Consider the following 23,828-nt stretch of genomic DNA (forward strand, 5'->3'; position numbering starts at 1 on the left):
CTAGTCAGTGACAACTGTGTGGAGTTTGGAGTTCGTGACAGCAACTATGTGAGCTTATTACAGTATTACAGACACTATGTCCTGGGATTTCCTATGATCTTCTATGTCGAAGAACCCCTTAACCTTCTAGCGACTCTTGTGTGGCTTGGGAGTGTCATAGAGCAAAATATGTGCGTGTTCGCAGGGGTCTCTGCTTTTCATAGATAGGTCATAGTAGTTTGTAGCTAAAACTGTTCTTACTTTACAGACGTTTTTGTGAGAAGAAAATGTTTTCGGGATCCGCCCTTGTCTCATAAACATCGCTCTAACTCAGTGAATCACACCAGCTAATAAAATCAAATCAAATCTTATTGGTCGCATACATGTATTTAGCAGATGTTATTGCAGGTGTAGCACAATGTATCAGCGGATGCAGCAGATGTAGACGAATCCAGAGGGTTAGAAGTCCAAAACGTGCCGGCATTACCAAGGGACCAACAAATTACTATAGTAAGTGCCTATTAAGTTCCAAATAAAGTAACAGCGTTGACCGTTACAGGGTTTACCATTACAGGGTTGACCGTTACAGGGTTGACCATTACAGGGTTGACCGTTACAGGGTTGACCGTTACAGGGTTGACCGTTACAGGGTTGACCGTTACAGGGTTGACCGTTACAGGGTTGACCGTTACAGGGTTGACCGTTACAGGGTTGACCGTTACAGGGTTGGCCGTTACAGGGTTGGCCGTTTCAGGGTTGATCGTTACAGGGTTGACCGTTTCAGGGTTGACCGTTACAGGGTTGGCCGTTACAGGGTTGGCCGTTACAGGGTTGGCCGTTTCAGGGTTGATCGTTACAGGGTTGGCCGTTACAGGGTTGACCGTTTCAGGGTTGATCGTTACAGGGTTGACAATTTCATCTTAAATCAACCATAAATCCACTTGTTTTTCAAACAATTCTAGCCTGTCTATCTATGGGTAACAGAGTTGATGCGTTTTGCTCGACTCGCTCAGTTTTCCACCGCAAAACACCAGGAAATGTCCATAAAGAGCAGAACCAGCTCACCTGCTTTTACATTATGATTTGACTATTAGATGTTCAATGTCTCTTTGGATTCTTTTTAGAGTGTGCAAAGCTGGCTATTTTGAAGAATCTCAAGTCTAAAATATATTTTGATTTGTTTAACGCTTTTTTGGTTACTATATGAATCTATATGTGTTATTTCATAGTTTTGATGTCGTCACTATTACTCTACAATGTAGCATTTTTTTTTTTTTTTACTTGACTGAGTAGGTGTTCTCAAACTTCTGACCGGTAGTGTAGTATATGAATCACTAATCACATGAAATAAATAATCATCTTCAGAAATGACGTTCTCAAAACAACAAAATAACAAGGGCTTTACAATGATGGTGAAAATTTTGAGAAATCTTGGGGTTAAGTGGGTTAAAATCTTCCTAGAATTCACAGAGGGTTCACTGAGGGTCATGTCAAAATGCTGCATTTTGTCACTTTAGTAAGTCTTTATTCATAGAAAAATCGGATTTATTGAATTCTCCATGTGGTCTAGATTAAAGGGGACTTCATTTAATATAACAGGCTTTTAAAATACAATATTGGTGCACAATTTCTACTTTAAACATCAAAGGGAAGCAAAAGGGACTCATTTTGTGGAATGACCCAGTACACATAATACAGGGATAATAGATTTCTTCCCCCAGCCCATTGTTAGTACTAAACCTGCATTTCTCTCTGGTAGTGCCTCAATATGCTGTCTTTGATACAAGCACTTCATTGTCTGTAACTACAGAGCAGACCCAACTCTCCAGTTGTATTTCCTTTCATTCTAAATTGCACAGTCTTGGCAGTTTCCACCTGTCTGGCTCTGGCTGCATTTCCTCATCCTTTCCACTCTATCTCCATCCATCCTCTCCTTCCCCTCTTTTTGTGTCAAACAAAGGGAACAACTCTCACAAGCACTGACGCAAACACACGCATGCATCAACGCACCCACGCACACACGCACACACGCAAACACACACATTTATCAGACTATTGGCAATTTTGAGGAGAGATTGAAACCTCTGCTACACAGGAGGTTTGAATTTGTTCTCTCCCTTATGCCCCCCTCCCCCGCCACCCCGACTTCTAACTGTACCACCTCTCTCAAAATCTATTTGTTTTCGCCCACGAGGCACAAACCTCCCCAAAGCCTCACAGCTAATATGAAATCCAGGGGATAAGCCTTTCAACTTAACACACAGCCCACTCATCCATTTCCCACCACTGCAGCCCTCTCCTCTAAGCATCCATCCCACTCATTCTTTTACACCCCTTCTGATTGATTTCGATTGGACAGGGTGATCTAAGGGCGAATGGTGCGTATCAAATATTTGTTCTCCCCCTATTGCTACTGCATCTCTCTCTCTCCCTCTCTTCTCTCTCTCTCTCCCACCCTGCCTCCCTCTATCTCTCTGTCTCACTCTGCCATTCTCAGCGGCTCACTGCTCCTCTCCCCAACAAGAAAGCCTGTGCTTGCGGCAAACGGCTATTGTCAGCTGAAAACCCCTAGAGATAGAGAGAAAAAAGTGAGTTAGAGATAGATAGAAAGAGTGAGGGAGTGAGAGAGAGACAGGCAAAGCAAAAAGAGAGGGAAAGACTGATCTTGTCGCACCCTGATCTGTTTCACCTGTCTTGTGCTTGTCTCCACCCCCCACCAGGTGTCTCCCATTTTTCCCATTATCTCCTGTGAATTTATACCTGCGTTTTCTGTTTGTCTGTTGCCTGTTCGTCTTGTTTTGTCAGGTCTTACCAGCGTGTTTCCCGGTTCTCCTGTTCTCAAGTTTTTCTTTTCTAGTCTTCCCGGTTCTGACCTTTCTGCCTGTCCTGAGCCTGCCTGCCTGCCTGCCAGCCTGCCAGCCTGCCGTCCTGTACCTGCCTGACTCTGACCTGGTTTAACAACCTCTGCCTGCCGTCGACCTGCCTTTTGCCTGCCCCTTTCGAATATGAAATATCCTGAGAATCAAACTGCCTCCTGTGTCTGCATCTGTGTAACATCCTCGTGATAGATCTGACTCCATTTAATACTATAGTAAAACCAGGTGCAATCAAGTATTATGCGTTTAGCTAACTAAGATCAAGAAATGGTCATGAGAAGCAAATGCAAAACGCAAGTATTGAATAATTTAGTAAAATTAATGATACCATTATACAAGGCATAATGCATAATTTACAAAGCATCACAAGCCATTATTCTAGGCATGATCAGAGAGGGAGAGAGAGAAGTCATAGCCTAAAAGGCCATGTCCCAAGAGTCCATGGGGTGGAGAGAGTATCTCACCAGGTCAGGAACAAAGAAGAAAAAGACAATGAATCTGAGACCCCTTTATAACATCTGAGCTGTTGACCAATGGCATTACTGTAAAGTTAACCTCCAATCAGATATCAGACCTACAGGACGTAAAGACAACAGAACATCTGCTTCTCAAAGGTGACACGAGAGGGTTGGAGAGCAACACAGAGAAGGCTGAATTACTAAGACAACACAAAGGAAATCCTTGCATACAGTGTAGCGTCACTTTGGGAGCTGGGAAGCCCTACAAAAGGTATACGGTGTGATCATCAACTACTAAATGAGAGAACTTAGGAGAGCAGAGCCTACAGCAGAGCGAAAGAGAGAGAGAGAGAATGAGGAGCAGGGAGAGAGAAAGAAAGGGAGGGAGAGGGAGAGAGAGAGCAGATCCTATACACTCAGAACAGCAATATATCTGTTCTGGGCTCTTTAATATGGTGGAAACTGTGCTGAAAGCACCCCCCCCATTACCCATATATTACACCTCTTGCTCCCTCCTTTGGGGAAACGGGAAGCTATTTATTAAGCGAGTGGATATTTACAGAAGGAGAGGGTTGGCGGGGGAAACAGGGAAAGCTATTACAAGGGAAAGAGAGATGAGAAAATGCATGTGTTGTTAGAGTTGTTTGTTATGCTGGGGTTTGCCTCAAACCACCTGCAATTGTGCATTATACATTAGACTCTAGTATAAGCTCCTCATTAACATTCCCCACCAAACCAGCAGGGTGATTTCATTACTGCATGCAGCTCCAACTTTAACACCCCATCTCCCTCATCACATCTCTCCCCCTCCCCACACACTGCTATCTACATCAAACTGATCCGTCTCTCTCAGCCATCTAATTCCCTCCATTCTTCTACACCACTTCCCCCATAATTACCTAGTCTGAATATTCCCCACACATTTTGCCAGTGATTTGACTATTGGCTGTGCCTGAATAGCATGTAAAACAACAGACTGCTGCAGTACTGTAGTAGCATCACTAGTTCTCTATTTTAAAAAGCGCATTCACACATAGGAGGACCCCGTACCGGGAAGAATCTACTTTCACCCTGCTCCCACCTAATCTCTCTCTCTCTCTCTAACTGTTTCATAAGGGACTTTCCTCCCCCTCGTTCATTCCACTGACTGTAAAGGCTGGATTAGAATGCATGGCATTATTGTACTACAGCCACCATGCTGTGCGGAAACAGACGTGTTGTTAGTCGCAAACAGAAACAGATTTGACCCAACTGATTTTCTCTGATGGTCTGGAATAGGTTTGTGGCGCTGCTGTGCAAAACGGTGCGTGAGGGAGTAGGAAACCACATTGCATACAAGTCATCTTTGGTGTCATTGGGTATTACTTTGGCTGTGAGTATGATAATTGATCAGAATGATTGACACTGTAAAAATAATATGGAAAGAGCAAGCTATGAGCATGTTATCTGGTCAAAACAAGCATCACTCACTGGCTGAACGTTGTATGCCAACAGGACAAACCTCTTGTCTGCAGACACATGGAACTTTGTGGTAGTCAGGTCCTGGAAACACGGAATGAACAATATATCAACAACATGCATCAAATTAAAAGATACACATGTCAGTAACTTACTTGGATCTCATATTAGCCTTAACCTTCAAGAACAACATCGCCTCGGGGCTCATATGGATAATGTCAGGGATTGCACTTGGAAAGCCATGGCCCTAGGTGCAGTATCCCTGCCTACGTCATCCGCTGAACGCTAAATACTGTTGTAGGCTATCAGCTACAGTGTGGAATTAACATAGCAACAGAGAGGATAAACTGGTGAGAGCCAGAGAGGAGACTTCTCCCCATCTTGACAACAGAACCCTGCGTAGCTCCTAGGCAATGACCCAGATAGGTTTTTCAGCCTCGCTTTGCCAAACCAGGCACTCCTCAAAATGAGGCCCTTGCAAGAAAAATCTCTTTGAAGCCATATGTTGAGGTCTTCAACTGAATAGTGAGGGAACCAAATAGACCTCCTCTACATAGCTATATTAGAGTGAAAGCGACTACTGCTCTTTATTTTTTCTAAAACTACAAAAGTTTGAACAGTCATTCTGTATCCTCTCTCCATCTGGGAGGCCCTGTCAGTCTATTGAACGGTCCATTTGTCTGGCTGTCTCTGTAAATGAGCCAATCGATAGTGGAATAAGTCTCCTCTACTGTAGGGCCCCAGGGCCGTAACGGGCTGTTACTCACCAGGGAGCTGTTGTCCAGCAGGGTAGCTGTGAGGTTGGAGTGGAGGCTGTAGGACAGGACATGGCCCTCTCTGGTTCTGAGAGCAACCTCATTCTCTGGAAGGGACGACACAGGTCCAAGGGAAATGTGAACCTTTTAGTTGGTTCACTCGATTACAACATGAATGGGAGTTTGCATAGGCTTCCCTACACATGTTGTATCTTGTTCCCCTCCTTCGGGGTATCAAGGTTTATGAAATCAAATTTTATTGGTCACATACACGTGTTTAGCAAATGTTATTGCGAGTGTATTGAAATTATTGTGCTTCTAGTTCCGACAGTGCAGCAATATCTAACAATTTCACAACAAAAACCTAATACACACAAATCTAAGTAAAAGAATGGATAGAAATATGTCAATATATGGATGAGCAATTTCAGAGCAGCATAGGCTAAGACACAATAGATAGTATTGAATAGAATGCATTATATACATATGAGATGAGTAATGCAAAATATGTAAAAATTATTAAAGTGACATTAAAGTTATTAAAGTATCCGGTACATAACTGTTGGTTATTTGTTTTTACGTTTGACAGTAATATCTCACTAAATCTCCTGACACTTGAGCTGTACTTTCAGATATCAAACAGAGGCAGCAGGCTAATCTGGGTTAGCTCAGATAGAGCTAGAAGCTCTTACCATTCAACCAGGTCACACAGGGGTCGTGAACTGTATACTCCTCGTTCGCCAGATCCTCCATGGTGAAACGGGATTGCAGTAATAGATGAGACTCGTCTTCCAGAAAAAGAGAAAGAGAGAGAGAGAGAGAGAGAGAGAGAGAGAGAGAGAATATGACATTTGAAGTGTCTCTATTCCTTTGGAACTTTTGTGAGTGTAATATTTATTGTTCACATTTATTTATTATCTGTTTAATTTGCTTTGGCAATGTAAACATATGCTTCCCATGAGAATAAAGCCCTTTGAATTTAATGTTGAGAAAGAGAGAGAGAGAGAGAGAGAGAGAGAGAGAGAGAGAGAGAAGGAATGGGAAAGTGGGAGAAAGCCAATGGGGATAAACCCTCTGTTTGTGTACACCATATCCACCCAGGAATGAACATGAATCTTGCTCTATTTCACACAGTCCAATGCGCAGCTGTTCCTGGGGCTTAGCCTGTTCTTAGCATAGCACTGGAGTCTCCGCTTTGGTCTGAGTGTCTTTTCAATGCAGAGGAACTTTGTGTTTATCATCGTTGGTTTGTTTTGTCCTATTGGTAATGTTATTGTTGATATGTTTGTCTGATGGAAAGCCTTGTGAGTCCGTTCCCACTCCTCCTCCCACTGCATCCTCTCTCCTCCTCTCTCTCTCTCCCTCCCTCTCTCTTACTTCCTCTATTCTTCCACTCCACCCCTTGCCTTTATTCCCTTCCTCTCACCCTCCTACATTCATATTCTCTCTTTCTTTTTTTACCTTTCCTTCCCTCCCCATTCCTTCTCTTCCCTCTCTCACTCTGTGTGTCCTCTTACCAGGTGTGAGCATGATGACTGAGAGGATGACCAGCGATAGAACACCTACAATCACCACCATGGCGATCGCAATGCCCTTCCAATTCCGTGGTGGACCGGCAGAAGCATGCATGTCCTGCCAAGAGAAACACACACACACACATACAAACACATGCACATACACAGTGATGAGCGTTGTGACACACACACACACACACAGCTGAGAGACAGAACATTAGTGCTGCTTCATTTCCGTAGCCTCACAGCGGGGGTTTCTCTGTCAGACAAGCGGATCTGCTGTGCAGGCTACAGGGAGACTCTGGGGGAATAAGAGCTGCTCACAGCCTTTCACTATGACAGCAATCTGTGTGATTTAGAGTGATTCTCCTTAAAGCAGAGCGAGAACGTTTGCCGGTGAAAAGCTTGAAATTAATTGCAGATTATATTTTCTGTCATGGCGTAATTTCTCGATACTGTCGCCTCATTTCACCTGTTACAGCTTTAATGGGGCATATGGTAGGGGTTGAGAGGGGGAGGGGCACACTTTCCATGAAAACTAGAAGACCAGAAGACATTCTGCAAGAAAAGCATTTGTTGGAAACATCTGCATAGAAGTCTGTGGTGCAACATGATAAATCAAACAGACTTGACGGGAATTGAACAGAAAGTTTAAGAACACAAGGTGAAACATAAATAAGATTGGGCATTACAGTACAATAAACAGCTGCCATAGGAATATTATGTCTGTATATTCTCTTCAGATGCTACTCCGAGCTCTGCCGGAAAGAGGGAGCCATGGTATCAGTCACAATTAAAGATAACGGCAGACGAGCTACTCTGTGATCCCTCAGAGTGTCTGCCTATCTAAGACCGGACGCTGGAGCCCAATGCTCACTGATGTGTGAGACCTCAATCACAGAGCAGCCATAAAGCTCAGCCTTCATTATGGCCGCCTGCCTCTGTAGCCTGGCCTTGTCCTTGGAGCCACAGAGCCACGGCCGGGCTGCTGTCCCCCATCACCATCACCTTCCTCCAGGCCTTGATGTGGCCTGGAAACAGCCATGCAGATCGCTAGTTGACAGATTGCTGATCCTCCATCCAGCTCTGTGTTACACCAACTGTCTCTGAACCGTCACTATACAGCAACTTTAGCACTCACACACACACACACACCAATTTCTCCTTATGCAATGTACAATCCCCAATCTTGGTCACACATACTCAGAACCTGTCTGCATACTCGAAACTTCTGTGAAATGTCTCCCAATGGGAAAATGGGGAGATAACGAGGAGACAACTCCTATACCTTGACTGGTTGCCAGTATAGATTTTATTTTATTAGGATGCCCATTAGCTGATGTCAATGGCCCCAGTCTTACTGGGGTCTGACACATACCAAAACACATTAACATGTAGTGTGTGTGTGCGCATCTATCAGTTACACATACAGTACGTACACACAACAAGTAGGTCACATGGGGGAGAGGCGTATTGCCGTGTGTTGTTTCTTCATTTACATTTACATTTTAGTCATTTAGCAGACGCTCTTATCCAGAGCGACTTACAGTAGTGAATGCATACATTTCATGCATTTTTTTTGTACTGGCCCCCCGTGGGAATCAAACCCACAAACCTGGCGTTGCACACACCATGCTCTACCAACTGAGCCACAGGGAAGACCATTTGGTTTGCTATTCACTTGCGCTACATGAGATGGAAGGGAGTTCCATGCAATCATGGCTCTGTATAATACTGTACATTACCATGAATTTGTTCTGGATCTGGGGACTGTGAAAAGACCCCTGGTGGCATGTCTGGTGGGATAAGTGTGTGTGTGTCAGAGCTGTGTGTAAGTTGACTATGCAAACAATTTGGAATTTCCAACACATTAATGTTTCTTATAAAAACAAGAAGTAACACAGTCAGTCTTTCCTCAACTCTTAGAGAGACTGGCATGCATAGTATTAATATTAGCCCTATAAAGAGCAACATGTGCCCCTTTATTCTAGGCCAGCTGCAGCTTAACTAGGTCTTTTTTTGCAGCACTTGAGCATATAACTGGAAAATAATCAAGATAAGATAAAACTAGAGCCTGCAGGACTTGCTTTGTGGAGTGTGGTGTCAAAAAAGCAGAGCATCTCTTTATCGCAGACAGACCTCTCCTCATCTTTACAAGCATTGAGTCAATATGTTTTGACCATGGCAGTTTGCAATCTAAGGTAAGACCAAGTCATTTTATCTCCTCAACTTGCTCAATAGCCACACCGTTCATTGCCAGATTCAGATGAGGTCTAGGACTTAGGAAATTATTTGTACTAAATACAATGCTCTTAGTTTGACAGATGTTCAGGACCAGTTTATTACTGTTTATTACTGGCACCCCAGTCTAAAACTGACTGCAACTCTTTGTTTAGGGTTGCACTGATTTCACTACAGTAGCTGTGGTTGCTGACACGTATAGGGTTGAATCGTCAGCATACATGGACACACAGCCGATGTCTTATCTTTATTAGATCATCCTGGCTCCGGTTTCATAACACGTTCAAATTAAAACCACTACTTGCTGGGCCAGTAGGGACAACCCCCACCGCGGTCCAGAGAGACACCAAACCAATCCAGGCTGAAACACAACCGGCCGTGATTGGGAGTCCGATAGGGCTGCGCACATTTGGCCCAGCGTCGTCCGGGTTTGGCCGGTGTAGGCCGCCATTGTAAATAAGAATTTGTTCTTAACTGACTTATCAGACTGGCCAGTAGCTTCCACCCCCAGACCATCAAGCTGCGGAATAGCCACAAGGCAGCTAACTGCTCCCTCTGTCCCCCTGGACTACCTCCCCCTCCCCCCATTCTGCTCCCACCATGGGTATTCTACATTACCCTGCCCCCACCTCCCAAATGGACATGTATCATTGCTACAGTTGTAAATGTGTATATATTATTACTATCTCATTCCCTTCTGGTATTTTTACCTGCACTTTTGGAGCTTGGAGCATAAGAATTTCACTGTACCCTGCGAGTACATCTGTGACCCTGTGCATGTGACTAAAAAATGAAACTAATCTAATCTAAAGCAGACACACACACAAACACATGAAGACCCTAGCAGAGACACATGGTTAACCTAATTTCTTTGCTCTGATGAATCTACTATAGACAGTGTTTTGATTTCAAAGTCCTTCCCTAATGGCTGCATACAACACTCTGCTAAAACATCCCTAATGGGATGCACCGCGACGGGAGGCGTGGTGCATTAGACTACACTTCCAATTAAGGCTGTATGCACCGTTGTAAGAAGATAGAGAGGGAGAACCCTGTGCATGCTGGCTGGGGGAAGAGGGAGTTTTGTCAAAGTTGCAAAAGAGACACAGATACAGGGGACAGGAAGAGAATCCCAAGTGTGGATACACACAGCCACCACAGTCTGGGTGGATTTCAGTGATGGTGATGCTAAATCTGAGGAATTGAGGATCCAACACAGCACTGGCTGCCAGAAGAGGTGGACAGATGAGGGATTAGGTCCTGTCAGTGAGCAACCTGCTTCTAGGAGTTTGATGTTAATATCACCAGCAGGCACACTTTCTGCTGACCCAGAAAAGATCCTCATGAAATGAAAATAAAGGAATAATGTTTAACACACTCCTCAGTGAGCCATCCATCCGAGAGAGTCGAGAGGAGCCTCTGATAAAGCTTTGATGAAGCTGTCAGTCAAACCGACACAAGGGCAATCTACTGCTCTGCAAAATGTAGATTTGTAAGGGCAACCAACCATGGATCTCTTGGGGAGAGCACCTTGCGAGAGTCCTCCACAAACATTTCCAGTGCTGACTAAGTTCATTGCATCAGTAAGAGGTAACAAAGCTCCACTCCCAACATGGCAAACAGACAGAGCAGATCAAGGGAATTACCCTCAACAAAATGAGATGATTGATACAGTGTGCAGCTGAACAAGGTCCAGTGGGAAACAATTAATAGGAAGAAAGCAGCCCGTAAAAGGGACATTCAGATGGGCGGACCACTGCAGAGCGTCCCTCCCCGCAAAATATGACAACTTGTGGAATCACTGGACATATACCCTGACCCCTTTCTTCACTGAGAAACTCAACTAACGATTACAGCCTCTTCTTTAAACGAAACACATGCTGTATGTACATTGTAATAAATTCATTGTATTGATTGGCTACAGACTCAATAAGGGAAACCACACAAAATACAATGAATTACTCAATTTGCTCCCAATGCACCAGAGCTAGTTGGTGGGAGATTCTATATGGCTGTTAAAAATTCATGAATTAGACTCTGGGGATCTCCTTAACTCCTTGTCTGTCTTTCATTGGAACAGGTGGTGAACATCCCACAATAAATCACCCGAAGCAGAATCACACAGCTAGTGAAGCTACTGTTGACACATGTTGACTCTCATCTACATATGGGCAGTTCCATGCAAAAGTTCATAGGAGTGTATCAAATTGGGTGTCAAATGAAAGCTAAGACTGTATATTTTTGGGAGATTAGTTTCCTTTTTCAACCATTTTCCATCCCCCCCAAAAAATAGACATAGGTAAAGGCTTTGGTATCTGGATAAACAGGTGGAAAAGGGGTCTTAGAAAACATCTACCAGGAAAAGTCTTAAAAGGTCAAAGAAATACATCAAAACACAATAATATTGACGTAAAGACGCTTATATTTAGTTTCTGAGAAATTGTTGACCTTCTGTAAGTTGAAGAAATAGTGCCTTGTGCTTTGTAATTCTGTTACCAAAAACACACATATCTTTAGGATGTTTTCAAATTTCTCTCCCTCATGAGGAGGGAGGATAGTGAAAGTTCACAGAAGTAACAAGTAAAGGTAGACCTATCAATTAGTTATAGGGATTTTACTGATATACATTTTCTTTATGAATTAGTAAATTATTTAAACTCCTAATTCCATGACCAAATTGATAACGGAATTACCAAAATATCATTAACGAAATTACTGCAACTGAATTGGCTACAATGGGAAATCATAATAGTCACAAACCACAGTTGGGTCACCTGCTACTGTCCTCCCTTCCACTGGCATACTGTTATGTTCAGCTCAGAATTGTTTTCTTTGTCTTTCTGTTATCCGGTGGTCAAACCAAGAGTGTTAAAACAGTCTGGAAAACCCCTCCCTCTCTCACTCTCTCTGCCTCTCACTCTCCAGTTAATATCAACTCTTACTTTTGAAATTTGGTCATTCCACCCTGGCCTTGATGTTAACGTCCATAAATGGACCGAACTGATCTGATCCTAGCATAGTTTGGATAGCACAGTACAGTGGAGTTCAGTACAGTGAGTAGAGCACAGTAAAATACAGTACAGTACATTACAGTATAGTGAGTAGAGCACAGTACAGTACAATACAGTTGTCGGTGAAGGAGGACCAAAACGCAGCAGGTATGTGTATGCTCATCTTGCTGTTTATTTACTTTCAAAATGAACGTACAAAAAATAACAAAACACGACCGATCACCAAAAACAGTCTGGTAAGGCACAAGGCGAAACACAGAACAATCACCCACAAATAACAAACACAAACACACCCTCATATATGGGACTCTCAATCAAAGGCAGATAGACAACACCTGCCTTCAACTGAGAGTCCCAACCCCAATTAACCAAACATAGAAACAGACATACTAGACAAATCATAGAATACCTGAAAACCAAAAAGTGCCCAAAAACCCCGGAATACTTAAACCAAATGCCCCTTCAACAAAACACACCACCCCGAACCACATAAAAGGAATACCCTCTGCCACGTCCTGACCAAACTACAATACCAATTAACCTTATACTGGTCAGGATGTGACAACAGTACAGTGAGCAGAGGGTGGGGACAGCTCTTTTTTCCATCATATTTTGGTGGGTCATAGAGAAAAAAATCACTGTTTTATAGCTCATCTCATGCTATTGTTCACATTTTGGCATGAGGCTTAGACAAAATGTTTCTGTTTTAAAGCTAATTTCCTGCTGCTCTACACACCTTTCCATGAGGCTGAGAGAGAACCATGCCGTTTTAAAGCTTATTTCTTGCAATTCTACACATTTTGCTATCATATTTCTGGGGGCCCCCAATCAATATTTACTTTCTTGCTTGCCTCACATCCTAAAGGGTTGTAGGTGGTAGGCTATGGATGTGGATGTGGGGTTGAGGAGGCTGACAAATTAGCCCTTTGGGCTAATACCACATAATGCAGCGCTTGCCTCAGTCACATGGAACAGACACAATGCTTTAGCCTCCTCGGCTGCAAGGCATTCTCCCTTCCTTTTCATGCATCCCACCAAACATTATGAAATGACTGTACAAAAGGGCTCTGGGTGGGTACTGTATGACTGCTGCCCCCGCCACACATCCAGTCCTGCTCAACCTTTACTACTCCTCCTCATTGTCATGTCTGCCTTGGGGAGAATGGGGTGTGATGCCACTGTAAAGCATGGGCAAGAGGAGAGATGAGATATGAGAGAGATGTACATGTCCTTTCAGATCCTGACGCAGGCACACACGACTGAAAAGTACAGCCTGAATGTTCTGTTTCCCCAAACCCATCACAGATAAGAGCTCCATATCTGCCTACAGAAGTGTGAAATCTGTGAAGACAGAAGCGAGCACTGAGGTGCAGTAGCTACATGAATTGCTTTGCTGTGTAAAATAAAAGGCATTGATTGGGACTGGGCCATAGCACAGAGAGACATTGGCCTGGGAAACAATAAGGGATATGGATACGCTGACTAGTATTTGTGGCTTCCTTGTTTAAGCTACAAAATTTTAGGGATTTATTCTAAATTGAGGGGATATGTAAAAATATCCCAACTGGCCACTTCAGACAGAAAATACATATCATGTATTTTCAATTATTTACAATGTCGCACACTATGAAACATACCAATACAACCTAATACAGCACTGATTAAAAACATTTTTGTTAACAGTCTGACACACGATTTGTCAGCCATATGCATTAGTGCAGCTCTGAACTGAAATGCTGCCATGGTTCAATTGCTGCTGTCACTGAGAAGGTGATGGGTGATGTATATTCTTAATTAGACAATTTGTCAAGGCTATAAAGTATTACTGTACTCGAGATGAAAAGCATACAGCAACAGACTAACTAATCTCCAGGGACAATGTAATTCTCAGAGAATTCCTAAAAAAAATGTTTGCAGCGATCAGCCACTGTCCACAAAGATGCAACCAACTACCGTCACATGTTGTGACTTTGACATTTCTTGGTGTCAGCAATTCTGCGACCTATTGACAGCCTGCAAGTAGACCTACATAACATGCAAAAACTGTTGCAACTTCTTACTTCTCTGTTTGGATAGGCTCACAGAACTGCTGAATGAGTATGCAGTGGACATAATTCATTACAAAGGGGCAAAGAAATATGACGTTAAAATCAGTGGCAAAAAAAGTATGAAATGTAAAATGCAGGAAAACATAGGGTCTGGTGATAAATAATAGACTACTTTGATATTCCGATTTTACATCAATTTAATTGAGTGGGTAGATTGCTTATACACTTTATACAATTAGGCTACAGAATAAAATTGATTATCCATCCATCACCTGCTCATTCACACTCTGTGATTGCAGAGCTCTCTTTATCAGCATGCAGTATAATAATATATAATAAAGTAAGATCCTCCCCTTTGGCATTGGTAATCCGGTCATGATTTCACTTCAGATTACGCTACAACTGAACAGGCATGTCAGATCTATTCACAAAACAAACATAAATATTTCAATTGCGATAAACGCAACGGGAATGCATGATGTGTTTTCAAATCTACAGAATTGAAATGTGTCAGTTTAACAAAAAGTCACCACATTAAATCAGTTTGCGATAGAAGAGACGAATGCTGATATGTTTTGGGCTACAATGCACGACCACTGCAGTCAGTGCAGTCAGAGCACAGAAGCTTGTTCAAGAAATAGCAGTATTAATTACATATTTAAAGTATATGAATGAAAGATTAAAACGCAAAAACAGATACTTATCGATAATCAAATCATGTTGATTTAAATGAAAAGACGCTGACTGGTCACAACAGAGAAATACTAACAGGCGCATTTACAACAGTAGCCTACAAGCACATACGCGCACATTCACGCACACGCGCAACTTCAACGTTTATGCATGCTTATCAGAGAGCTGCATCAATGATATTTACACAGATACAGCTCAATGATATTTTACAACAAAAATAAATCGTGGAAGCAACTTAAAAATAATGAAACTATTCAGTAAGCCATTTACCAGGTCCGTGGTCATGTTCTGTTGTGTAGTGGCAATCATCTTTGCTGTCTTCAACAAGCGTCTTCCTAGAATTAAATCGTGCTCCTTTTAGCTTTTGATCTGCATGCATGCATTGTTCGCAAGTTGTCCAAGTGAAAACGTTGATCTCTCTCTCTCTCTCTCTCCTTCTCTGTCTTCCTCTCTGTCTCTGAGGGAGGGAGAGTTTTATGTGTGTGTTGTTCTGTATATGGTCATTTGACAATTCCTCACTGATTTTCAATCCATACCACTGATTAGCTCAGAAATTAATCAAGACACGGTCAAAACCTCTGTCTCAGCAACATTTCATGGTCATACCCACTGGGCACACTGGTTGAATCAACGTTGTTTCCACCTGATTTCAATGAAATGATGTTGAACCAACGTGGAATAGACGTTGAATTGACGTCTGTGCCCAGTGGGTAAGTAGTCGCGGGGCTGAAGGCTGGGCTGCTGGTCTTACTGTTGCATGCCAGCACTAAATCACAGCTACTGAAATCAAATAGCCTAATTATGATGCCAATATAAATATAACATCCCAATAATCAATATGATATAATAAGAATAATAAATACAAATGAATGTTAATAATACTAACGCTTAATAATTATCATAATAATCATCGTCATTCAAACGTAATATGGATTATTGTAGATTTTCCCAAACGTTCATTCATATTTGCCACATTTTATTTCTGCTACTGTTGCTTGCTTGCAGGACTGTCTGATCCAGGATCAGAGCTAAGTGCTAACCGTTTCATGGGGCTGCTGGTCCCTATGCGCGCGGACGTACAGCTACGTGAAGAACGTCAGTTGATGTTCATTGGCTAGCGGGTAAATTTGAAATGAAACGTGCCTGTCTTACCTGAATTCACACTTCCAGGAGCTGAGGGTGAGATGATCCGAACAAAAGAATAACTCACTTGTTCATCAAGTGACAAAAGAGAGGTCAAAACATTTGGCTGTGGAAAGGTTTAGGTGTTTTGTCTGCCTTATTTCATTAGAGTGGTGGACTCAGCAAGCGGTATGTAATTGTAACGTTAGTTATTCTATTAACGTTAGCATGCTAGCTAGCTGTAGTTTTTTGAATCATAGTTACATCACTAACAATGTTGGCTAGCCTAGCTAAATCTACTGTTGCTTACTAAATTAGCTAAAGGTATTGTATGTTTTTTTAATGACAATCAGCATGTTTACTCGCATCTTCAACGTCAGTTAGGTTACTATGATGAATAGAGTAATAGTAATGGCGTCTTTTTAGGCACAAACTCCGCCATGGTTCGTTGGACAAAGCTATGGGCGTTTGGGATAAATGCCGAAAATAAGGTCTGTGGCAAACACAGGCTTAGGAGATCTTATACGTTTTTGTTCTATGCGATAATCTTCTAACCTCCACTTTTTGTGCAAATGTGATTTATTTTATGTAATCCAAAAAAGCACAGGCTTCTAATTCATAACGGTAATTTTAACAGATTGATGTAATCTCATAAAACGCAACGTAAAATCTTCTAATGCTGTGTTAACCTCGGACCTTATTGTCGGAGTTTAGCCAAAACCGTATTCTAGTTCAAATAAAATAATTTCCTCATAGAAATGGCTGAACGAACCAGAGGTAACTCCTTTTCGGTTTATAGGACTAACGTTACAAACTCTATGATTAGGGTTCACCAGCAGAAAATTGTGCCGAAACAATTACCTTGGGGATGATGTTATTCAATATTGACATTTAGCAAAATTATTTTTGAGCCTCATAGAAGTTCATTATCAGTATTGGTTTCTATGTGCCCTTTATTTTCCCCAGAAGATGGACACTGCTGTGATGAACCTACACAGCTTGTTTGGCAATCTGCGGTCTCATGTAGACATACTCAATGAGAGCATTGAGCCCCGTAAGTAATTCTGTTTAATTTGATTTGACAAGGAGATTCATAATATAGACGATGGATAAGATGTATTTAAAGCTAACACTCATTATTGTGCAACTTCTCTTATCAGAGTTCATCCAGATGGCCCTCAACTTTGAGGACTGCCGTCGTAGATGGCTCAGGCTTGAGCGGGACCTGGGGTCCTGCAAGGAAGTGCTTTCCAAGGCAGAAACGGAGAGGGGAGCCCTGGAAGTCAAACTCAAGCATGCTCGAAATCAAGTGGACGTGGAGATCCGCCGCCGCCAGAAGGCAGAAGCTGACTGTGATAAGTTGGTGTGTATGCACAGACAAAGTCTATCTTCATATTTTCTTCACTGGCACCCTCAGACTGGTTCACTCTTCTCCCAATAAACTGTCGAATGGCTTCATACGACTCCTCTCACCTCCGCTCTCCCTGTGTTCTTCTGTGTTACAGGACCGCCAGATCCAGCTGATTCGGGAGCTTCTGATCACTGAGGGCTCCAGCAATAGCATCCAGCTGAATGAAGAGCAGCGTTCTGCTCTGGCCTTCCTTAACGCTCGTTCTCAGGCGGCACCAGCCAACCTTAACACCAGCCGAAGGTAAGGACCCACTTCTAGTGCCTTGCTCCTGTTCATGAGTTGGAAAGCTTACCAATGCATTTTCTATTAACATATCAACATCTGAAAAGTTACAGTATTTAATCTGGTTATTTTCCATAGATTGAAGACCATAGATGAGTCTGCCTCTATTTCATCAGACATCAGCTATGATAAAACGGATGACTCTCTGGTAAGTTTGTATTTGTCTTGTCTAAATGCTTAAGCCTCTGAATCAAGTATATTACTCATCCAAACCTTTAGCTTGGGGAATGGCTAAAGCAACCAATGCATAATATCATTTAGATGACAAGTTGACATATTTTGCAATAATGAACCTGGTCTGTTTGTTTGATAAACCATTCCAGGACTGGGACTCATCCATCGTGAGAACTGTGCGACTGAAGAAACGTGAAAAGAGGGTAAGCAGTTCATTGGAATTATTTATTGAATGTGTAACTGAAGGGCGCGGTGGTGTATTTGTTTATTAACATGTTTGACATCTTCATTACAGCGTTCTGCCTCAAGACATTTTGTTGATGGTCCCCCATGTGCTTCCAAAAGGTCTCGATCAACAGGCAGAACTTCTGAGAAGGTAAAGGTTTTAGTTTCATTTCTATAAATATGCCCATTGCCCGAAACATCTGCAACCCTTTAAAGGGTCTCTTAAAAAGACAAATATCTTATCCCCCCCCCATGCAAACACTTTTTAAAATGCATTTATATAGAATTTTACTAGCACTGACTTTGCTGATAACTTTTTTATTTAAGAAATTACTTACTACGACTATTGTGGTTGTTTCACTTAGCTATCTTATTGTGAAATTTCATTTCTCAACTTCATATTAATAATCTCTAGCACTACTTGAACATCAACATATGAAAATGGCACGTTTTGTAGTTAAAAAGATGTTTCCAATACACATCGACCAATTAGTAGGCAATGCTTACTCATTGGTTAAAATCACATGATGTTCACAGATGTCATTTGAAACACTTATCTTCCTGTCTTTTTTTTACTACCAAACATAGAAATGCGCCATTTTCACATATGTTGATGTTGGGGTGGTGCTATGCTGAAATGTCCCTTTAAGATGAATGCACTAACTGTAAGTCTGGATACGAGCATCTGCTAAATGAATAAAATGTAGGTAACTGAGAGCGGTTACTCATTATACTGTTGAGGTTTAAAGTGATTTGACTGATATGTTTAATGGCTGTAGGGAAATGAGTCTCTTGTGGCCAAGACTACAGTGACCGTGCCTGCTAACGGAGGTCCCATCGAAGCTGTTTCTACTATTGAGTCTGTTCCCTACTGGACTCGGAGCAGGAGAAAGACTGGTAACAGCTCTTACTCATTTACTGTGGATTTTGTGAACTTTAAAATGGAAGATGGTATTTTTATGTCGAAGCATGATAGGATATTTATTTGGGAAGCAGCACGCAGCGGGACTATATTAGTTTATCCTTGACAATGTGACATGGTCATAACTCATCATAGCTGCATTGTCAGAGCAGTATTTGACCTTTCTCGCTCCCACCTGTTCAGCTACACAGGAGTGGGACTCGGAGTCAGTGAAGTCTGAGGATGTCATGTTCAAACAGCCCAGCAGGCCTCAGGAACCCAGCACGCCCCAGGGCAACGGAGGTGTCCGTCTGCACGAGTTTGTCTCCAAAACGGTAGGAATGTCATTTGTTTTCAGTCAGAGAGGGTTATTACATGGGTGAATTTAGCAAGGCAGAAAAGACTATTTTATTGAATTAGCTTTTGTAATAAAAATGTGTTGCTTTGGTTCTTATTTTCAGGTTAAAATGACAAAAGTTATGGTTTGTGCGAACTTGGATCAACCACGCTTTGTTTTACCTCACGCACAGGTAATCAAGCCAGAGTCGTGTGTACCTTGTGGCAAGAGGATCAAGTTCGGAAAGATCTCCTTGAAGTGTCGTGACTGCAGAGTGGTCACCCACCCAGAGTGTCGTGAACGCTGTCCCCTGCCATGCATCCCCAGCCTGAGTGGCACTCCTGTCAAAATCGGACAGGTACAGGGATGTTTCTTGTGAATTCTCAACTTGTAGTCATATACTTAAACAATACGTTCATTCTGATACATGCAACTTGTCTGTCTTCAAACATCTTGTGATTTCAGTGTAGTCTAATGGGATAACCATTCTCTCGTAAATGTATTACCAATCCCAGGGTACGCTTACAGACTACGTCTCCCATGTCCAATCTCCTATGATTCCCTCTTTGGTGGTACACTGTGTCAATGAGATTGAGCAGAGGGGCCTTCATGAGGTGAGTTGTCATCTCCAGTCTGTTAAAAAAAAATCCAGACAGCCTCACACTTGGCTGAAAAATTGCTGTGTTTTTTTTTTTTAAAGCTTAGTTTATACAGTAGTAATATAGCTTCAAACTCTTTTTCACACTTTATCTATGATTGAGCCCAGTTTCACCGTGCTCTTTTCTCTCCCAGACCGGCCTCTATCGGCTGTCCGGTTCAGACCGCACGGTCAAGGAACTGAAGGAGAAGTTCCTGCGTGGGAAGACTGTCCCGCTGCTCAGCAAGGTGGATGATATCAACTGCGTCACTGGGCTCCTCAAGGACTTCCTCAGGAACCTCAAAGAGCCCCTCCTCACCTTCCGTCTCAACCGCACCTTCATGGAGGCTGCAGGTGGGTGTTGGCCCTATAGCGATAAAACAATAACTTTATCACTCTGGTTGGTTTGGCCAGTGGTTGACTAGTAGACTGGATAAAGGTGTCTTTTAGTTGCTTTGCATAGCCATTTTGTCCTTGGGCACACTAAATGTTTTGGTTAGTAATACAGTCAAATGTGGTAATGTTCAGTGTTCCTTCATGATGTTCTTGGTCACCAATAAATCTAGTTACTAAGCCCGTGCAATGTTAAATTCTTCATCTGGACTAAAACAAATAATAATCAATGTCTACAACTCAAATTCTGTGCTCTCTACTGACGTTTCACTTTGTCCTCAGAGCTTGCGGATGAGGATAACAGCATTGCCCTGATGTACCAGACAATCAGTGACCTGCCACAGGCTAACAGGGACACCCTGGCCTTCTTGGCCATTCATCTTCAGAGGTTAGCATGTGCTGTGCACCTCTCCTTACTCATTTTAAATGTAATTGTTGATCCATATCACTGACCCTTTGAGATTTGTTGCTTGTTTTCCCCCTCGATAAATGGGCTCCTATTGCCCAATATTCATTCTCTTTCAGGGTTGCACAAAGCCTGGACACTAAGATGGACATCACCAACCTGGCTCGGGTGTTTGGGCCAACTATCGTTGGCCATGCAGTGCCTGACCCAGAGCCCATGACTATCCTGCAGGACACCAAACGCCAGCCCAAGGTAACTCATTACAGCAACAGTCTTGGTTTAACTTGCAGTAAAAATACCATGGTTACATTTTATCGTCTAATTATTTTAAGTCTTGCAAGTTGTTTGATCTGTCTAGCCCCTTCAAAGAGGATGTGGCAATATGCTGTAATTCCTAAGGAAAAAAACAGAAGCTAATGTATTTCTATTATTACCCAGGTTATTGAGCGTCTGCTGGGCCTGCCGGTAGAGTACTGGAGCCAGTTCATGATGGTGGACCATGACCAGCCGCACCCTGATCACATGATTATCGAGAACAATAACTGTTATACCCCTGACCACAAAGGTGAGCCTAGTCAAGCATTATCTCAGCAACCCAGTACCAAATCCCACGTGAGGGCCTGCCTCTGGCCAGCTCCTCCATTTGGTTAATGTGTTATTATATTGACAATTTATGAAAATATATGTTAAAAACAAATGCAGATGTACAGGTTGGTAACCAACTGGGGTAATGTGACTAATATTGACTGTGTATTGATATTGTTCCAGTGAGCATGCTGGGTCCTCTCACCACTCCAGAGCACCACCAAATGAACAAAACCCCGTCCTCCAGCTCTCTGGGTCAACGCATGAGGTCCACCCTGAGCAAGACTACACCCAAGTAAGCGCTCTGTCCTGTCATGCATTTTACTTATTCAGTATTTGTTGTAAGTCACTGAAATGTGTATGTAGTTCCTGGCTGAAGGACTTGGGTTTTCGCTAGTCTCAATGCAAACGCCATTGTTCAACAAAACAGACAGACTTAAGTTAATGTATATGATCTCTAAATAAGTCCTTTCACCAAGTTCTGATTTGCTCCCTTTTAACGTTGGCATCATTTCACTAATGCTAATACTGCCTGGCTAATACTGTTTTTTTGTGTTGTAACTTTCAGATTTGGGAGTAAGAGCAAGTCTGTCGTGGGAGTGGGATTCACCAATCGCCAAGGAAACTTTTTTGCATCGCCGCTCCTCAAGTAATCCAAAGCCACTGCAGAGCAGCTCTCTGTTCAATACCTAGCAATAGATTTGTTATTTTATACAATTTTACACTGCTTCCACAGATGTTTTTAAATGGTAGGATTTGTGTTTTTTTACGTGTGCAAAAAAATATATATTTTACAATCAAAAGGGAGGGTCTCTTTGGAGCTCAGTTTTTTTTAAAGTTGGCTCTGAATCAAGATGCTTTCCGTTGATTTCTCATCACCTCTGGCAATGACATGTACTAGGTTTGTAGATACAATTTAAGGTTTTTCTTCAGTATCCTCCTGTGATTTATTTACAAAGAAACATTTGAACATTGGTTGAGAATGTGCGTGTCTGAATTTAGGCTGGTGAAAAAAGGTTGATCTATTATGGATATCTAACATGCAATTTGCTCATCACTAGTTAGAAAACAACTTTGCATAGAGCTTTTTATGATGGGCTTGAACGGAGTTACTGCGGGTGGCATTATATTTCTGTTTTTTCCTGTATTTGTATAATCACTTTTAAAAGGTCTACATGCTTTAGCAGTTTGATTGTACATGTTTAACTCCATTTGTCTTTTACATACTCAAGACTAGCCACAGTATGGCGATACTAATATGATGCAGCGTCTTTAGTCTGCAGTGTTCTTTAGCTATAATTATCTAACAGAGGTTAACCAAGTAGCTGTATGCTTGGTGAGTCCAGTACATTTTGCCATTGATTCATTCAACTTGATTATACGTTTTTGAAGGGGAAAAAATATTCACCTTTTACTTTTTTAAATGTAACCTTTTTATTTAACTAAGCAAGTCAGTTGACGGCCTACACCGGCCAAACCCGGGTGACGCAGGGCCAGTTGTCCACCTCCCTATTGGACTCCTAATCACGGCCTGTTCTGATACATCCCAACTTAGGTTTAACATTTCACCGGTTTCCTTTTCTGAGCGTTCTATAATATAGCTTATACTCCAAGTAGTCCTCGGACATTGATTACTTCAGTTTTACACACTCTTCATGACCATCTTTGTTTACACAATGGTTCTGGTTCTGGCTATAATGTTCTGTGCCCCTAGCGGCTTAGAACGCTGCATTGCGTAACTGAGAATCTGTGTGTAGAAATAGTGGCATTTCAACAAGAATGTAACATTTCCTTTGATCAAAGCTTTTTCTGGTCACTTTGTTTTGTACAAGTACATGCTGTATGATCTGTGATTTGTAAAAACAGTATACAGTACATTTAAACTGGTCTTTCTCGTTACCTTTCGTTGTTGCTGCACTAACCTAAAAAATACAGGTAACTGACAAAATAATGGAGGGCTACAAAGTATTGAAAACAGGTGCTTCCTAAGTTAGAAGCAATTAACATCCTGTGTATGAAAATGCTGGGCAGACTGTTATTTTGGCTACCATGGCTATGCCCATATAAGATAACAATGCCACCATCCATGAATAGTCACTGAATGGTTTGATGAGCATGAAAACAATGTATGCCATATCAACCACCAGATCTCTACCCAATTGAACACTTATGGGAGATTCTGGAGCAGTGCCTGAGACTGCGCTTTCCACCATCAACGAATCACCAAATTATGGAAGAATAGTGTTGCCTCCCTCCAATAGAGTTCCAGACAGTGATAAAATCTATACCATGGTGCATTGAAGCTGTTCTGGCCCAACACCC

General features: G+C 42.2%; 2 protein-coding genes across 5 annotated transcripts in view; one reads left to right on the plus strand and one right to left on the minus strand.

The window, feature by feature from the left end:
• Positions 1 to 15,731, minus strand: part of LOC106567174 (inactive dipeptidyl peptidase 10) — a 41,630-nt gene extending 25,899 nt beyond the window's left edge. Inside the window, exons 1-5 of one of the 2 annotated variants that reach the window (XM_014136178.2) lie at positions 15,304 to 15,731; positions 7,044 to 7,158; positions 6,219 to 6,314; positions 5,539 to 5,633; positions 4,784 to 4,855 (exon numbers count right to left, since the gene is read on the minus strand). In XM_014136178.2, the coding sequence (XP_013991653.2) occupies positions 4,784 to 4,855; positions 5,539 to 5,633; positions 6,219 to 6,314; positions 7,044 to 7,158; positions 15,304 to 15,342 (417 nt within the window). In that variant the 5' untranslated portion in view covers positions 15,343 to 15,731. Of the gene's footprint in view, positions 1 to 4,783; positions 4,856 to 5,538; positions 5,634 to 6,218; positions 6,315 to 7,043; positions 7,159 to 15,303 lie in introns of those variants that run through there. The other variant, XM_045693233.1, reaches the window with a different exon arrangement.
• Positions 15,732 to 16,054: 323 nt separating this feature from the next.
• On the plus strand, positions 16,055 to 23,394 carry racgap1 (Rac GTPase activating protein 1). Of its 3 annotated transcripts, none has more exons than XM_014136171.2 (17): positions 16,055 to 16,344; positions 17,122 to 17,209; positions 17,316 to 17,518; positions 17,661 to 17,806; positions 17,927 to 17,996; positions 18,172 to 18,225; positions 18,318 to 18,398; positions 19,027 to 19,144; positions 19,353 to 19,483; positions 19,679 to 19,843; positions 20,001 to 20,099; positions 20,278 to 20,476; positions 20,798 to 20,903; positions 21,041 to 21,173; positions 21,360 to 21,486; positions 21,690 to 21,801; positions 22,075 to 23,394. In XM_014136171.2, exons 2-17 carry the CDS (start codon positions 17,125 to 17,127, stop codon positions 22,157 to 22,159), a joined length of 1,914 nt encoding a protein of 637 aa, XP_013991646.2. In that variant the 5' UTR covers positions 16,055 to 16,344; positions 17,122 to 17,124; the 3' UTR covers positions 22,160 to 23,394. The 3 variants fall into 3 exon arrangements, with proteins under 3 accessions (XP_013991646.2, XP_013991649.2, XP_013991648.2); XM_014136174.2 differs by having other exon boundaries at positions 16,149 to 16,212; XM_014136173.2 differs by having other exon boundaries at positions 16,155 to 16,344; positions 17,125 to 17,209.
• The last annotated feature ends 434 nt before the right edge of the window (positions 23,395 to 23,828 follow it).

Source organism: Salmo salar, chromosome ssa13, assembly GCF_905237065.1.
Source record: "Salmo salar chromosome ssa13, Ssal_v3.1, whole genome shotgun sequence".
NCBI lineage: Eukaryota > Metazoa > Chordata > Actinopteri > Salmoniformes > Salmonidae > Salmo > Salmo salar.